This window comes from Rattus norvegicus, chromosome 14 (assembly GCF_021556685.1).
Source record: "Rattus norvegicus strain SHRSP/BbbUtx chromosome 14, alternate assembly SHRSP_T2T, whole genome shotgun sequence".
NCBI lineage: Eukaryota > Metazoa > Chordata > Mammalia > Rodentia > Muridae > Rattus > Rattus norvegicus.
In genome coordinates, this window is record NC_141547.1 from 16,477,850 (window position 1) to 16,493,854 (window position 16,005).

A 16,005-nucleotide genomic window follows, 5' to 3' on the forward strand; every position below is an offset into this window, starting at 1 on the left:
CCCAAATGCTTGACGTACCCTAGATCCCTAGAACAAACGAAACTCAAGATGGATGATCAAAATGTGAATGCTTCACTCTTTCTTTAAATGAGGAAATAGAATACCCTTGGCTGGGAAGGGAGAGGCAAAGATTAAAACAGAGACTGAAGGAACACCCATTCAGAGCCTGCCCCACAGGTGGCCCATACATATACAGCCACCCAATTGGACAAGATGGATGAAGCAAAGAAGTGCAGACCGACAGGAGCCGGATGTAGATCGCTCCTGAGAGACACAGCCAGAATACAGCAAATACAGAGGCGAATGCCAGCAGCAAACCACTGAACTGAGAATAGGTCCCCCGTTGAAGGAATCAGAGAAAGAACTGGAAGAGCTTGAAGGGGCTCGAGACCCCAAAAGTACAACAATGCCAAGCAACCAGAGCTTCCAGGGACTAAGCCACTACCTAAAGACTATACATGGACTGACCCTGGACTCTGACCTCATAGGTAGCAATGAATATCCTAGTAAGAGCACCAGTGGAAGGGGAAGCCCTGGGTCCTGCTAAGAGTGAACCCCCAGTGAACTAGACTATGGGGGGAGGGCGGCAATGGGGGGAGGGTTGGGAGGGGGACACCCATAAGGAAGGGGAGGGGGGAGGGGGATGTTTACCCGGAAACCGGGAAAGGGAATAACACTTGAAATGTATATAAGAAATACTCAAGTTAATGAAAAGAAAAAAAAAAAAAAGAAAATACGAGACAGACTTAAGGGCATTTGGAAACCTTTCAAAAGCCATGAACACTTTAATATCACTCCAAATTGCTCCTGACATGTTGAAACCTGACTATGCAAAGAACTTCATTTCTGTTACATGGAATTACCTCTGCCCAAAATAGCTTACCTGAGACTTGGGATCTTTTTCTAGCTCAGAGGGGATTGATGTCAGTATAATTAGTTAATAGGCAGGGATCCTCACTTTAAGCAAAGATATCATTCATGATTCATGGTATATTTGGAAACAGGCACTGCTTGATTTAAGATGGCGTCTGCTGAGAAGTCCGGTCTTACAAACGTTTCTTGTAAACAAGACTTTATCCACCATAAAGGATCTTTGCAGTTACCATTGCCCCACAGCTGAAACTGATGCTTTATTAGAAGTCAATGTGAATTAGTCATAAGATGTATGATGTGCCGGACTGAGGAGTGTGAAATGTAATGATTAGGATCCAAGCTTGACCAAGCAGCATGCTCCCAAAGGATGGATTTTGGTAAGGAGTTCCTGACTGTTCTATATGGTCTCACAAATGCCTTGCCTAGAAACTTCCATCAAATAAAGGAAGGGGGGGGGCATGGATCAAAGGATGGACTTACACAAAAAGAACTGGTAAACTGATTTCAGAGGAGGCTGAGAGGCTGATGTGAAGTCAGAGGACACTCCTTCAGGTAGCTGAAGGCTTCAATGTAAAGGCTGAAAGGCTGCACATGGGTGTTTACTGTTCTTGAACAGAGAGCAGGAGGCTACGATGAGGGGAGGCATCTCTGACTCATTAGAGTGAGTCCTGCACATGAGCTCAGCAGTAGGAAACTTGCACTCCAGTGACACAGATGTTGAGTATGTCCAGACCTTCAGCACAATGAACACCCCACGTGAGGGTCACGCTCTGATTCCAGGAAGGGAGCAGAGTCACGGGAAGCTGGGGATAGGGTGTGGTGTTAGTGGTGGTGGTGGTGGTGTTGAAAAGAACTCCAGTCGTTCAGGGCAGATAAGCTCTCTGGGCAAAGGTCACTAGGTGGGCAGCTTGCCAACAAGCACCAAGGTCTACTTTGGGTCACATGGGCCACATTCAGGCAGTCACAGGCACACATGTAGGCTCACAGTAAGACAGACAGACATAGACATGCTGGCAGATGTGGGGCCAAGACTCAGGTAAAGGTCCTTGACCTCAAGACTTTACTTATAGACCCATACAGAAGTGGCATTCTGTCATAAAAACAACCCCCCCCATTATATAAGATTGCACCACTATTTACTTTGGGGTTGTCTGGATAGCCCATGGTAGCCATGTTTTAGCTTCCTCATACTGATCTCCTTATCAGTGTTAAAACATAAACTGGCCTTTATAGCCAGTCTCCTGTTCCCAGGACTCCACCAGAGAAAGGAAGGACCTTCAATCCACCAGACGCATTTTCCTAACAATTAGCCAAAACCTACACTAGCTAGCCCAAATATTTTTAAGCGCAGATTTATATTATGTGTTTGACTTTACATGTGGAGTCTTTATGTTGTGAAACATAACACCTGAGAAGCACAAAGCGTGCTAAAGCGCAGGGACCTTGACACTTTAGTCCTGTGAGCTGGGGTTTCAGAGCAAACCCAGGTTTCTTTTTTTCCCCCACTTTTATTAAATTGGGTATTTCTTATTTACATTTCAAATGTTATTCCCTTTCCTGGCTTCCTGTCCTTCAGCCCCCTAGCCCCTCTCCCTCCCCTTCTATATGGATGTTCCCCTCCCCATCCACCTCCCATTACTGCCCCCTCCCAACAATCCCCTACACTGGGGGTCCAACCATGGCAGGACCAAGGGCTTCCCCTTCCACTGGTGCCCCAACAAGGCTATTCACTGCTACCTATGCAGTTGGAGCCCAGGGTCAGTCCATGTATAGTCTTTGCAAACCCAAGTTTCTAACCCTTTTCTTTTCTGGCTGTTACTCAACCACTAACAATGTTTGCATTTCTTGTTCTGTTTTCTCATCTCTTCTTACAACAGAGAGAAGAAAGATAAGACAAGCACAAGTTTTACCAGGCACTGTGCATAAAGATCTTAGTCTCTCTGTTGTTTGAGTTTTGGGAATCAATTTCATGACATTGTTCAGATGAACCCTGAACTCACATACTTACCCTCCTCCTACCTCAGCCTTCCAAGTGACTGCTGAGGTGACAGGTGTGTACCACTGTTCCTGGCTTTATTTGCATTTTGTAATGGTAGTGCCAGGTAGCCATGGCCATCTATGCTTCCGTGTATGTCTATCTGTAATAGCTGTTTTTGTGTGTCAACTTGATACAAGCTGGGGTTGTCACAGAGAAAGGAGTTTCCCCTGAGGCAATGCCTCCTTGAGCTCCAGCTGTTAAGTTATTTTCTCAATTAGTGATCGGGAGGGCCCATTGTGGGGATGCCATTCCTGGGCTGGTAGTCCTGGGTTCTATAAGCAGCACCCTTCCATGGCCTCTGCATCAACTCCTGCCTCCAGGTTCCTGCCCTGTGTGAGTTCCAGTCCTGACATTCATTGGTGATGAACAGCAATGTGGAAGTGTAAGCTGAGTAAACCCTTTCCTCCCCAACTTGCTTCTTGGTCATGCTGTTTTGTGCAGAAATACAAACCCTGACTAAGACACTGTCCTTTCTTTCTTTATTCTCACAGCACCCTTAGTCTTTCTGAGACATTCATACTTCTTAGAGATTCACTCTTGGAGATGGGGAACTGCCAGGAGGTGGTGGATATATAGTGTGATGGTTTCTTTATGCTTGGCCCAGGCAGTGGCACTGTTAGGAGGTGTAGACTGTTGGAATAGGTGTGTTACTGTGGATGTGGTCTATAAGACCCTAACCCTAGTTGTCTGGAAGTCAGTCTTCCACTAGCAGCCTTCAGATGAAGATATAGAATTCTTAGTTCTCCTTGTACCATGCCTGCCTGGATGCTGCCATACTCCCACCTTGATAATAGTGATCTGAACCTCTGAACCTGCAAGCCAGCCTCAATTAAATGTTGTCATTTATAAGACTTACCTTGGTCCTGGTGTCTGTTTACAGCAGGAAAACCCTAAGACAGAAATTGTACCAGGAGTGGGATATTGCTATGATAGGACTGACCATACTTTTATTTGGAAGAATGTGGATTTGAGAACTTTGGATTTGGAAAGTGGTGGAATGCTTTAAATGGGACTTAATGGGCTATCTTAGTAGGACTATGGAAGACTTTGTTACTGAGAGTGATTTGAATTGTATGGACCTGGCCCAAGAGGTTTCAGTAGAGAATTTCAATATGTGGCCTAGACCCTGTTTTTATATTTTGGTAAAGACTGTGGCTACTTTTTGCCTTTGTCTGAAGAGACTGCCTGAGGTTAAGGTAATTTTCTTGACAAAGGAAGTCTCAGGAATGCCAATCATAGAGTTTGTTCTCTGGTTAAGTCTTATGAAGAACATTTTAAACAAGTGTAACAAGCCAGTAAGTGACATCTCTCCATGGCCTCTGCATCAGTTCCTACTTCCTGCCCTGTGTGAGTTCCAGTCCTGACTTCCTTTGGTGATGAACAGCAATGTGGAAGTGTAAGCTGAATAAACTCTTTCCTCCCCAACTTGCTTCTTGGTCATGATCTTTTGTTCAGGGATAGAAATCCTGACTAAAACATATGGCATGTGGAATGGTCCATGACTTTGAACATATCACATGCTCAGAATGGTTTTGAAACATTTTTTATTTTCACCCTAAACTCTTTCTTCTTTCCTTCCTTTCTTTTGGTTTTTCTTCCTTTCTTTTTTCCCTCCCTCCCTCCCTCCCTCCCTTCCTCCTTCCCTCCCTCCCTCCCTTCCTCCCTTTCTTTCTTTCTTTCTTTCTTTCTTTCTTTCTTTCTTTCTTTCTTTCTTTCTTTCTTTCTTTCCCTTTTTTTTTTTGAGTGAGGAAGACAAGCTGGCTAGGAGAATGGGAGAGAAGAGAAGGAAGACCAGTAAAAATCTGGAAAGAGAAGGTTTGGAACAATGGACACAGTTCTTTTTGCATTCTTTCCATATTTGTCTCTTTTTCTTGGTTCATCTGTCTTTTGAAAATGTTTAAGTGGCAGAAACATTATCCGGCTCAGCAGTTCTCTTTATTTTTCTAGGCCTCGGGTTTTATTGATTATTTCACAGAAAGGTTAAGTCATTCCACCTCAAAAAAGTCATGGGCAGGTGAAATGTTGAGGGAAGACCCGGGGATATGTTTTCGTGCCACATTCCAGTCATGGTTATGGGAAGGTAAAGGGACAAACTATAACAGGGTTATGTGGTCCAGCAAAGAGAAAGTTTCAGCATCAATTGTCTTCTGCACTTTAATATGTATATGTGTACATGTACACCCTTATGTCTCTAATACGTACATGAGCACATACACACCCTCAGGTCTCTAATATGTACATGAGCACATACACACCCTCAGATCTACAATATATACATGTGTACATACATACTCTCAGGTCTCTATTATGTGTATGTGTACACACACACCTTCAGGTTCTTTTCTATTCTTTTTTATCTTCCACACACTATAAAGTGAGTTAACACGCTATAATTTGTCACTGGAGGAAGAACACATGCTAACTAGGGATGGGATGTATCTGCCTGGAGACACAGTGACCTACAGTCCTGCCTTGCTCCTTGGGGAAGAAGCATGCTAGATCATGACTGTTTTTGTCTCAGAATGGTTACCTTTCCTAAGACCTCTTTCATAATGTATAGAAGCCTGTAAAGATGCCTCTTAGAATTCCCTTTTTAAAATATGGTTCTAGCTCACATTTGTCAATGCCAGGTTTTCAGGCAAGAAATGAAAGACATAGAAAGAAGGTGACCCATTCTTCTTCTCACTCATTGCTCTCAGCTGCAGCTCCAGCGAGTTCCTGAGAGCCCTGCTTCCTTCTTGCAGTCTGAAACCTTAGAAAATTTGAACAGTGACTCTCTAATGGCTTCCTCAGCCCTTCCCTTCTTTCCTGATCCTTCAAAGTGTGCATAAGACCAGATGGTCCCCAGGAATTCTTAACTCTGCATTAACATTTGAATGAAGGTTCCTGGAATTCGCAGAGCAGTGTTCTTGGTTTTGCTTTTCCTGACAATGCCTGTAGCAGGGCTGTCTGTCCAGTCCCTGGGGCTGGCAGTGAACTTCTGTTTCTCACACTTCTCAGCAACGCCTGCCTTTATGACTGGTTGAGCTTTTCAACATTCCAACCAGAAGTGTTTGTACAAGTGAATCATGGCCATGTGCCAAGGGGGAAACAGTAGGGAGACAAGATGGGGTTCTGGACCTTGTCCTCATGTTTTTATGGATCTGAAGCCTGAAGACTCCTGATGTTGAGTTGGTGGTGATTAAATGGGTGACCACTATGGTTCTTCATATAATATCTATAGTAGTTAGCTGTTCATTACTTTAATGAATTATCTGAGAAAATTTATCTATAAGGAGAGTGTACCCTCCTGCTCACAATTTGGAGGTTCCAGCCATGGCTTGTTGTCCTTCTTCCTTTGGACCTGTGATGAGCCCATCAAAGGGACAAAACTGCTCACCTCATGGCCAGGAACCAAAAGACAGTGAGGAGGTGCTGATGCCCCATAACCACCTTCAAAAGCATGTCCTATTGACCCAAAGTCCTTTTACTAGGCTCTGCCTCCTGAAAGTTCTATCATTTTTTTAAAGGGCAATTTTAGGGGCCAAACTTTACCAGGCAGACCTTTGCAGAGCATTTGAAATTCAAACCATTATACCCCACCCAATTTGTCCTTTAGAGCCCACACTGAGATTTATATCTCTTCACGATGTGAAGAACTTCAATGTAAGGAAGTTGCTAGTGTAGAGTCCTTATAACTGAATGTTGCTAGCTTTTAACACACACACACACACACACACACACACACACACACACACACACACACACACACACACACACGGTCTTTTGCCATATGATGCCTTATGAGACTCAGTAAAATGGTCATCACCCAATGTGACACCTTGACCATGTTCTATCTAGAAGTGTGAGTCAAAATGAACCTCCTCCCAGCATTCCTCACCAATCTGAGGTGTTGTGTTACTATATGTGTTTCCACTCTATGTAGAAATATATAGTGACCTTGAGCACAAGAATAGGATGTAGACAGATAGTATAGAGACTGCCAAGTGACCAGCCCTGGGGATTGTGCTCTGAAAGACCCAAAGTGTAGGGCCTCTTCAGAACCCTTTGCTATAGGGAGGACCTTGCTGGGCACCCAGCTCTAGCTGTAGGTTATTCCACATGGATAGTCCTATCCGATGGCTAGCAGAATTCAGGTACCGGGATAGCTGGCATGGGGTGAGGATTCTGCTTGGGAGGGATGTAGAGCATGGATTCTGAAGACCACAGGTCAACACTTCATCTGCCTGACTACCCCACCACCCATGTTCATGGGCTACCTTTTTATAAAAGACACATTTGGCCCATAACTCCTTCAACCATACTATGGGGACTATGAATAAAATCTGCCTCACAGGGATGTTAAGCCATATCAAGTGCTCAAAACAGTATGTGGCTCATGGTAAGTGCTAAGTAAGGAAACGGTCTCATTACTGTTCTAAGGGAGGACAAGCTGACACAATGGTGTATACCCTTGGGTAGTAACAAGGGTGACTTTGCTAGGAACTCAAATATGATACCCGTGGATATCAGGGAAACAAAGAAGTTCATACTGGATTTCATAGCCCTGCGCTGGGTCCTCTCAGGACATTAGGGCAAGCAGTTTCTCCTAGAGAAATCAGCTTGGCAGACAGCAGGAGTTAGCACAAAGGTGACAGTGCCAGGCAGGGACCATGTGCTGGGGAGCTGACTGGGCTTGCTGTTGGCTACATGCCAGGCCCCTTGAGATTGCTCAAAATAGCTTAGGGGGGGCCTGTGCTAGGAAAGTCCCATGTTAGCAGGAGGTGGCAGGGTTAGGATTAGTGTCTTGTGTGGAAAGAGCTCTGATGACAGAGAGTTGGTTTGAGTCCCAACCCTGACAATAACTAAACAAACTATCGGGAAAGCTGGTTCATGTTATGCGTTTCTGAGAATACAGACAGATTTAGTGTACTGGTGAGTAAGCTTCACCTCTTAGAATTTGCATGAGGAAGGGAGTATGACCTCTACAGCTAATACAGACGAGGCCCATCAGCATCTGAGTTCCCCAATGTATTGTAACCATTCAATTTATTGGTTCACATAGAAACAGATTACATTTGTTGATGCAAACTGACGATGTTACCGTGCAGCGGGCTGTTCTGGTGAAGTGAATGTAGCTTGCAATGCCCTGGCCAAAGATGAGATCCTTTAAGAGAAGCAATGTCACCTCTTGCAGCTCTCCTCCACAAGACCAGTGTCTTGGAACAGTGATTTTCGACTCAGTGCTTTCTCCCAAAGCTCAAACGTTAACCATCCAATTATAAATGTGTAAACTGTTTTAGATTGAATACTAAATTCTTGAAAAGATCACGATTTGATGCTGACAAATTGTCACATAAGGAAAGATATTCATTTGGACATCAGATCTGAGAGTGTGTTAATGCTACACATTCTTTTCATGTTAATGAATATACTATTCCATATAGAATATATATGAATGTACATTATACATATAGGATGTGCATGTGTTCACGTGTGGGCTCATGCGTGTTTGACTGCAGAAGGAAGTCAGAGGTTGTTGTCAGGTATCTCTATCACTCTTCATCTTACTTTTGGAGACAAGGTCTCTCCCTCTCTCTCTCCCTCTCCCCCTCCCCCTCCTCCTCTTCCTCTTCCTCATCCTCTCTTTCTATGACCCATTTTTGTTAGAGTGGCTTTCCAGCATATCTTCAGGATGCCCATGACCAGAGTTACAGACATCAGTGCCAGGCACGGCTTTCATATGGGTGCTGGGACCCAAGTTCAGGTTCTCATGCATATATAGCAAGTAATTTTCTGAATGAGTCACCTCTCTAGCCCTAGCTACAAATTCTTATTAATCTTTTGCTTACTATTAAATTTAAAGCATTTTCTTACCACCTTCATCCAGGAAAGACTTTTAAATTTTTAAATAGTTCAAAAAATTTATTTATTTTATTTATGCATTTATTTTATCTTATGATCATTAATTTTATGAAATGGTTATGTTTTATTTTTCTTTTTATTGAAATGACTATCTTTTAAAAATTGTGTGTGTATGTGGGTGGGGGGGGTAGGTGACCAATGAAACCAGAAGGAAGTGTCAGGTGCCCTGGAGCTAGAATTACAGGCAGTTGTATACTACTTATCAAGGGTGCTGGGAACTGAATTTAAGTCCTCTAGAAAGTTATCTTTTCAGCCTAAGAAATATAAAAAAGGAATCTTCTATTGCTTTTGTTCACGAGATAGGTCTTCAGGAGGTTACAATTCATGGGTCCATTGTTTGTGAGAGTGAAACATCTGGTCAGGAGAAGAGCTTTGGTTTGGTTTATGTTTTCAGAGGTAACAGTCCACGGTCCTGGCTCTCATGGGATGGTAGTGGGAGTGTTAAGTAGGAGAAGATGTTCATCTCTGGCAGCTGGAAATCGAAAGACAGAGGAGGGTCCTTCAAACCAGTGACTTAAATTCCTTCTACTGAGCTCTGCTTCATAACGATCTCACAACAACCTCCAGCAGCACCACAGAGAGGAGACCAGGCCCTCACCTCAGTACACAAGCCTCGGAGGGATGCACACTCAGATTCCGTCACCCAGAACAATCAACAGAAGGGGCTTGTTCTGTGTTTGGAATCCATTCCTTAAGATGTCCTAGCAAGTCTTTCATGTTGTGTTACTGGTAGCCGGATGACTAAATGAACCAACCCGGACTTAGTCAGCCATATAGTCAATTGTGCCTTGGTGGTCTTTGTCAATCATGCTAACACTTCAGAAATGGTGGTAGAGGACCAGGAGCTCAAGGCCAGCTTGGGCTGCATAGTAAGTTTGAAGGCCACCAGGACTTGATTAGGCTCTGTGCCAAGGTTAAAAAGGAGAAAGAAAGATGGCACAAAACTCCCCCAACCCCCCCCCGCCCCCCACCGTGCAGCTGGTCTCCTCCTCCCTATGGAGTAAAGTGCATGGGCTTTGCCGTGGCTATTTTCTTCAAAATCAAAATACTATTTGGTTAGCTTCTCAGGGTTGAAATTATACTTTGGATGGCTGAAATTGCCTGCTAATTAGCTGTCAGATAAGGATGAATATGCTGAATTTAATTTTTTTTTTTTTGAAACGGAGTGGAGCAAACACCACATGTACTGCTAATGCCGTGTGCTTTAATGTGACTTGATTATGCTTACCGTCTTGCTCATTGAATCAGAATGTTTGCTTCCACCTCGGCTGGATGGAGCACACGGAATATTTGGAAGCGAAGTCACTGCTCAGAAGGTTCGTTCAGCACCGGAAGTTCCCCAGCCTGTTTCAAGATCAGAGCGACCTTCCCAGGCTACAGAAATTATTATTTATTGATGGGGTGGGGGTGAGGGATACGATTTCTTTAAGAACAAGTCAGAGCTGTTTAATATGACTGACAAAAACAAACCCAGCAGCCTGGGCAACAAAACATCTCAAAACGTGAATCACCACAGCTACACAGAAGCTTTTAACCACTTTAATTGGCAGAGTTATAATTGGTATGCAATATGTCTTACAACAAATGCAGATATGACGTCATCAAATATCAAAGAAGTTGCACACCTTCCCATCTTCAAACGACGTCGGCTAACTTACTCCTAGAGACCAATGCGCCAACGAGTCAATATGAGCTAATGCCTCCGAGATCAAAGTTGAAATGGTACATCCATTTGCCCTCAAAAGAAGGTTAAAGGCAAAGAAGGTGAATCGACGTGCAAATTAGCATCCAGACCAATCACAAAATTCATTTTTCAAGATGCATAGGATCCAACCATGCACCCTTGCAAGCAAGATGAAGGGCAAATAGATGGCATCAGCCCATAGTCTAAGTCCTCTGAGAGCTCGGGGTGTGGAAGTCCGAGGCCTTCTTCCGCAATGTTGACATGTGCCATCCTGACCTGGATCCTAATGCAGGTCTCTGAGACCTGTGTCCTGGGCCATCTTCTCAGTTGGAGGGGAGATATCCTCTGTAGTTCCAGGAACAGTTAAACCTGCATCAGCCCGGTGCACAGGAGGGAAGTTCAGAGCTCTGATAGCCATCTGAGGTGGCCATGACATTGACTGTAGTTTCATAAAGGAAGTAAAACCAGCACACTAGTCTAACAGCAAGTAAGAAACTGAGATCACTTATATATCTACGTAATACTTGAAGTGTCCATAAATAGTTTTTCTCCGGTTGAAAACACTGTAGACACAATTTCATTAATCCTCACAACACGTCTGTGAGGTAGGAAGGGGTAAGGCCACTATGAAAGCATCACCCCCATTTTATAGATGAAGACACAGATGTGCAGGGAGGAGAGGGGCCCATCGGGGCCATGGGGAAAGAAAGCATAGTTGCCTACCATTCTTGGATCGTTTAGAGCCCACGGAGAAGAAGCTCCTAGCTTTCTTTTTGCTCTGACTTTCTCTCCAAAACATTCTGGCCAGACCGATCCATGATGGGGTATGACTGTTTGGATCTACTTAGGGGGACCACTAATTTCCCTTGTGTAGACTTAAACTAACTCTCCCTGAGGTAAAGGTCAATTATTGGCATATATACATATATATATATATATATCAGATGTGAGTGTGTGTGTGCGTGCGTGTGTGCATGCGCATGCGTGTGTGTAGTAATGTTTGTAGAATAAATATACTGAAATCTTTTGGCCAATTCAAAAGCAGAAAAATACATTTGGCAAAGTACATTCTCACACTGACACACTTTATAGTAAATAGGCTAGGGTCATTCTTGAGCTTTGAGAGGATACTGCCGGTTACCTTGTTGTATATGACAGCTTTGTGTTTTGCCGAAAGCAATTAGAGGCTAATCAGAGCACTGGCAATCACAAGCTCATATACACTGGCATCCTTCTGTGTGAGAAATTTCTTGCTGTGTCTCTGGTTTCTAACAGGTAAGAGGGCTTAGGAAGAAGCCGGTTCCTCTGGCCTAGGATTTATTTTACCTATCTGAAGTACACTTCCCCTAAGGTGTTTCATAGAGAGCTTTGTGTCATGTGTCAAAAGTGTTTTAGACTGATGGAGGACAGTGACGTGCAGAATCCTGGTGTGTACTGGTTTGTCCTTCGCCTAACCGGAGAACCGGGGTCAGGGTAGGAAGGAGGGGCAGTTGTTCAGGCCAAGTGTGGCCAGAGGGCATACCCTTGCTGTGCACAGTGTGTGTGTGTGTGTGTGTGTGTGTGTGTGTGTGTGTCTGTCTGTCTGTCTGTGTATCAGGTGTTTCCTATTCAGGGATATCTTAATTTCCGTAACCTCATTCCTTGCTACCCACTCTGCTTACAGGCTAACTTCCAGGACTGATCTCTCCTTTTGGCACTTCTGAAATTTAGGAAGGATTTTCGTCAAAGCCTGGCGTGGCAGGTTGTGGGAGGTACCCCTATCTGTGGACTCTACACCGGAGAGGTTCAAGATAGCAATTGAGAGTGTTTTCCTCAACCGAGTCATGGCGGCCAGATCCATCTGAGGAATTAAAATGGATAGTTGTTTCCTCTGACATCACAGGACAATGTAACATAGTTTGTGATGTAGATTTCCTCCTCCATGAAATCAGGACTTCAGATACTAGGTGTCAGCTGCTTCAAAAGAACAGCGGGGTAGCCCTGTAATAAAGCTCTCTTCGACCTACATGAGGCAACAACAGTGCATACCAGAAGCCAACCCATCGGGCAGCAAACTAAACACTTTGGGGGAAGAAATCCATTTTTCACTTTGTTAAACATGAAAGGGTCTTCCTGATGCCTGTTCGTTTGTTTGCTTTACGTCACAAGGGCATTGCGGTGAATGGTCTCAATCTCAGCCTTTGATGTTTTCAGCTAGGAAATTCTTCGGAGTGGACGGTTGTCCTGTGCCAGGTAGGGTGTTTAGCAGGATCCATAGTCTCTACCCCTAACTAGCACTCCCAAGGAACAAAGTCACAATAAAAAAATTGCTACTAGACACCTCGGGTGGGGGTGGGGGTGGTATGAGAGATACTCAAACACCTCCTGGTGGGTCATAAGTGAAAGAAAAAGAGCTGACAAAGAAGGATGATCTCTCCTCAGAACTGGTTGTACGGGAGTTGAGACTGCACGCCTGGGGGTATTTACGTATTAAAAGGAAGGATGGGGAAGGTTAAGCGTTAGGGAGAGCAAACAGATAGTTCTGGATGTCTCCATCCTATGGAAGTGAGTGCTTTGGATGAACAACTGCAGATAGAGTAGGGCCTCTCTTAGCTTTTTTTGGGGGGGGGGAATAGCATACAGCCATTACTCAACACAGATAGCAAGGCAGTGAGGCAGTTGCTTTATGGGTTAGAGTTCTATGGTGTTCCTCCAAGATTTTGATATCTCCCACTACCATGGAGAGCCGACTCCTGCTTGCTTCAAGAGGGTCCTTGGTGCATGTAAGCTTTCGTCTCTCCCTTCTTCCCCCATCCCTTAGTCTCTGCAGTCTCTCCCTGCCTGTTCTTCAAGATCACCTCTCCGCTTCACTCTTGGACCTATAACTTTCTTGAAAGCTATCGGGTTGGGATCCCTGTCGCCTTCCGGTGGCCTGGATGGGGAGAGCTGGTTGAGTTTGCTGACTGACAGCCTGCTGTGCTGCTCTGCCCTTGCCTGCTGCTCTCCTCCTGGGCAAGGCCTCTTTTACCTTTCATCTGTTAGGCAGCTGAGAATTGTATATCTGCTTATAGGACTAAGTCGGCATCCTGTCAGATACAACCCGGCAAACAAGGGTTAGAAAGGAGTCAAGAAGTCCCTGCTTCTTCCACACAGGGTGGCAGCCTCCTGGGATTTATTCCTTTCTCCTCGCTGATATTTAATGTAATTTCCTGTCGAGAACTTTAAGAAATAACCCAAACCAAAAGATCACCTAAAATTAAATCCCCAACCAAGCAACTCCGAGCCCCTTTCCTAGGTCATTTCCAGAGTGGTTCCCGTGATAGGGGTTCTGCAGCCCCCCCACCTCATGATATCTGGCTTGGTCAGTGCAAAGATGGCCCACGTCAGCTGCAAATCGGCCTCCACTGGCCTTTACGCAATGGTTCTTTTGTACCAGAAGGGGGACATTGTAGTAGCAGCCGGAGGAGAGAGGAAGGAAAGCAAAAACAACCAAACCAACAAAAGAGGGCTTGCGATTGTCGTTCAGTGTACATCAGGTACTTGTTATTAATTCTACTGGATAAGCACTTATAAATAAAGGACAGTTATTTCTTGTCCTCAGCCACCTTCCTTTGTTAAGAGTCATCATAGAGAGGGTTGTTGTAGTTTCCCCAGGACCCGTAGTCATGGTCATCCAGCAGCCTTCCGTAGGAGGAATGCCTGTGTGGGAAGAAGAGGGGGAAGGGTTACTTGAGGATGTGCCAATCTGAGGACAAGTTAACACCCTGTAGCCTGAACCCAGGAGCTCACAGCTCCCTGGGAGGGAAAGATAAGATCAGATGATCTCAGCAAGATACCCCTGGACCACGTCAGCCTTAGTTAGCAGCTTCTGCTGAGGAACCTGCTTATCCCATTCTCTTGAGATTGGTTGAGTCTCTTTCTCTTTCCCCTCCAGTACAGCAGAAGGGAGAAGGGTCTATTTCAACATCTACCCAGTAAGAAAGGGAATGGAAGCTTGGGTCCCAGTGTCTTGATGTAGGCTCTGGGGCTAATTTTCTGTGAAGTAATATTCACACAGCCACAGCCACTGTTGCTGCTAAACACAGCTTTTAGTGTTGTGATTTGTGAAGTGTGTCTATGTTAGGTGTTTAGTAGATCCTCAGAATCAAGGCTGGGGGAAAGAAATGTTTCTCTGATGAGAAAAAATGGTATTTGGGAAGTTTGATTGGTATGACCCAACTATCCAGCTGAGCTGTGTGCCAGATCCCCACCTTGATCTAAAGATGGAGTTCTCAGACCTTGAATCCCCCTGAGTCTGGTTAGCCTCTTAGTTCAATGGCAACATGTTCTAGCCAGGCTATGTGTCCCAAGAAGTTGTAGGACACTTAGGATTTCTGTAAGGAACTGAAGTCAGACTGCCATAATTTCTTTCCTGAAGATCTCTGAATGGTTGCTCATGGAAGCCAAAGTCCTTACAATGGTTCATAAAGGCATAGGCTCTGGATCGTCTTTTTTTCTGAGAAACATTGATTGCCACCAAACACGCTTTCCTTCTCAACAACAAGTGTACTGCTCTTTCTGTTTCCCATGTGTAAGCAGCCTCACCCCAGGGCCTTTGCATCTTCCAAAGATACTACATGATTTATATAATCGTCTTGTAATTACTTCTCCTCTCCAACTAGACTCTATGTCTTGTGAGGGCAGGGATAATTCGCCTGTTATGTTTATTCATGGTTCTATTTCTAGCTTCTAAAAGATACATGCCCCAAGTTACCCAGAATCTTCTGTCGCAGACATAGTAATTGAAAAAGATGTATCTTGAGTTCTCACAGAATTCAATCTGTTCACAAAGATGGGAGCTTCCCTGGGAATGGCATGGTCACTTAAAGACTAAAGAGAATGACAGGATTGGAAGAACGTCATAAACAAGCATGCTGTGACCCTGAGGTCCACGCTAGTATATGCATTCTTACATGTGTCATAGCCTTCCACAATGACACTGCCCATCACAGCCTGTTTAAATTGCACTCTTGCTGGGCTAAGGTGCCAATCAGACTCTGGAAACCTGAGGTGTAAGAGCTGAATATAGATCCAGGGGGCTGAGATTGGTCTAGAAATTATGGATGCTAAATACAGTGCATGGACATGCCCATTCCCCATAGTGGTCTCACAGTCAGATGTGGGTATTAAGCAATCAGAAACACAACCCTAGGACCACAAAAAGCATTCACTCTGCTTCTGTTGGTTGCTCAAACACTTGCTCCTGTCCTCCTGTAGCTTACTGACATCAGTTGGGATTGGCAAAGAGATAGATGACATTTAGTAAGAACCAGGCCCTTGCTGTGCTCATGTCAGAATTCTGATGTAGCTCCTGCAAGCTAACTCAGTGGATCCCGTCTGTATCCCTAGCAACTTGAAAATGTTTCACAAAATAATTGGTTTACACTACCAACTCACACTTGTGTGTGTGTGTGTGTGTGCGCGTATGTGTTTGTATGTGTGCATATGTTTGTGTGTGTATTAAGTGATGCATGTATGTGTATATATG

General features: G+C 44.5%; 1 protein-coding gene across 1 annotated transcript in view; it reads right to left on the bottom strand.

The window, feature by feature from the left end:
- Window positions 1-10,189: 10,189 nt before the first annotated feature.
- The window catches only part of Parm1 (prostate androgen-regulated mucin-like protein 1), a 108,807-nt gene continuing 102,991 nt past the window's right edge, over window positions 10,190-16,005 (bottom strand). Inside the window, 1 exon segment of the mRNA NM_173114.2 lies at window positions 10,190-14,177. Within this exon segment, the coding sequence (NP_775137.2) occupies window positions 14,093-14,177 (85 nt within the window). The 3' untranslated portion in view covers window positions 10,190-14,092.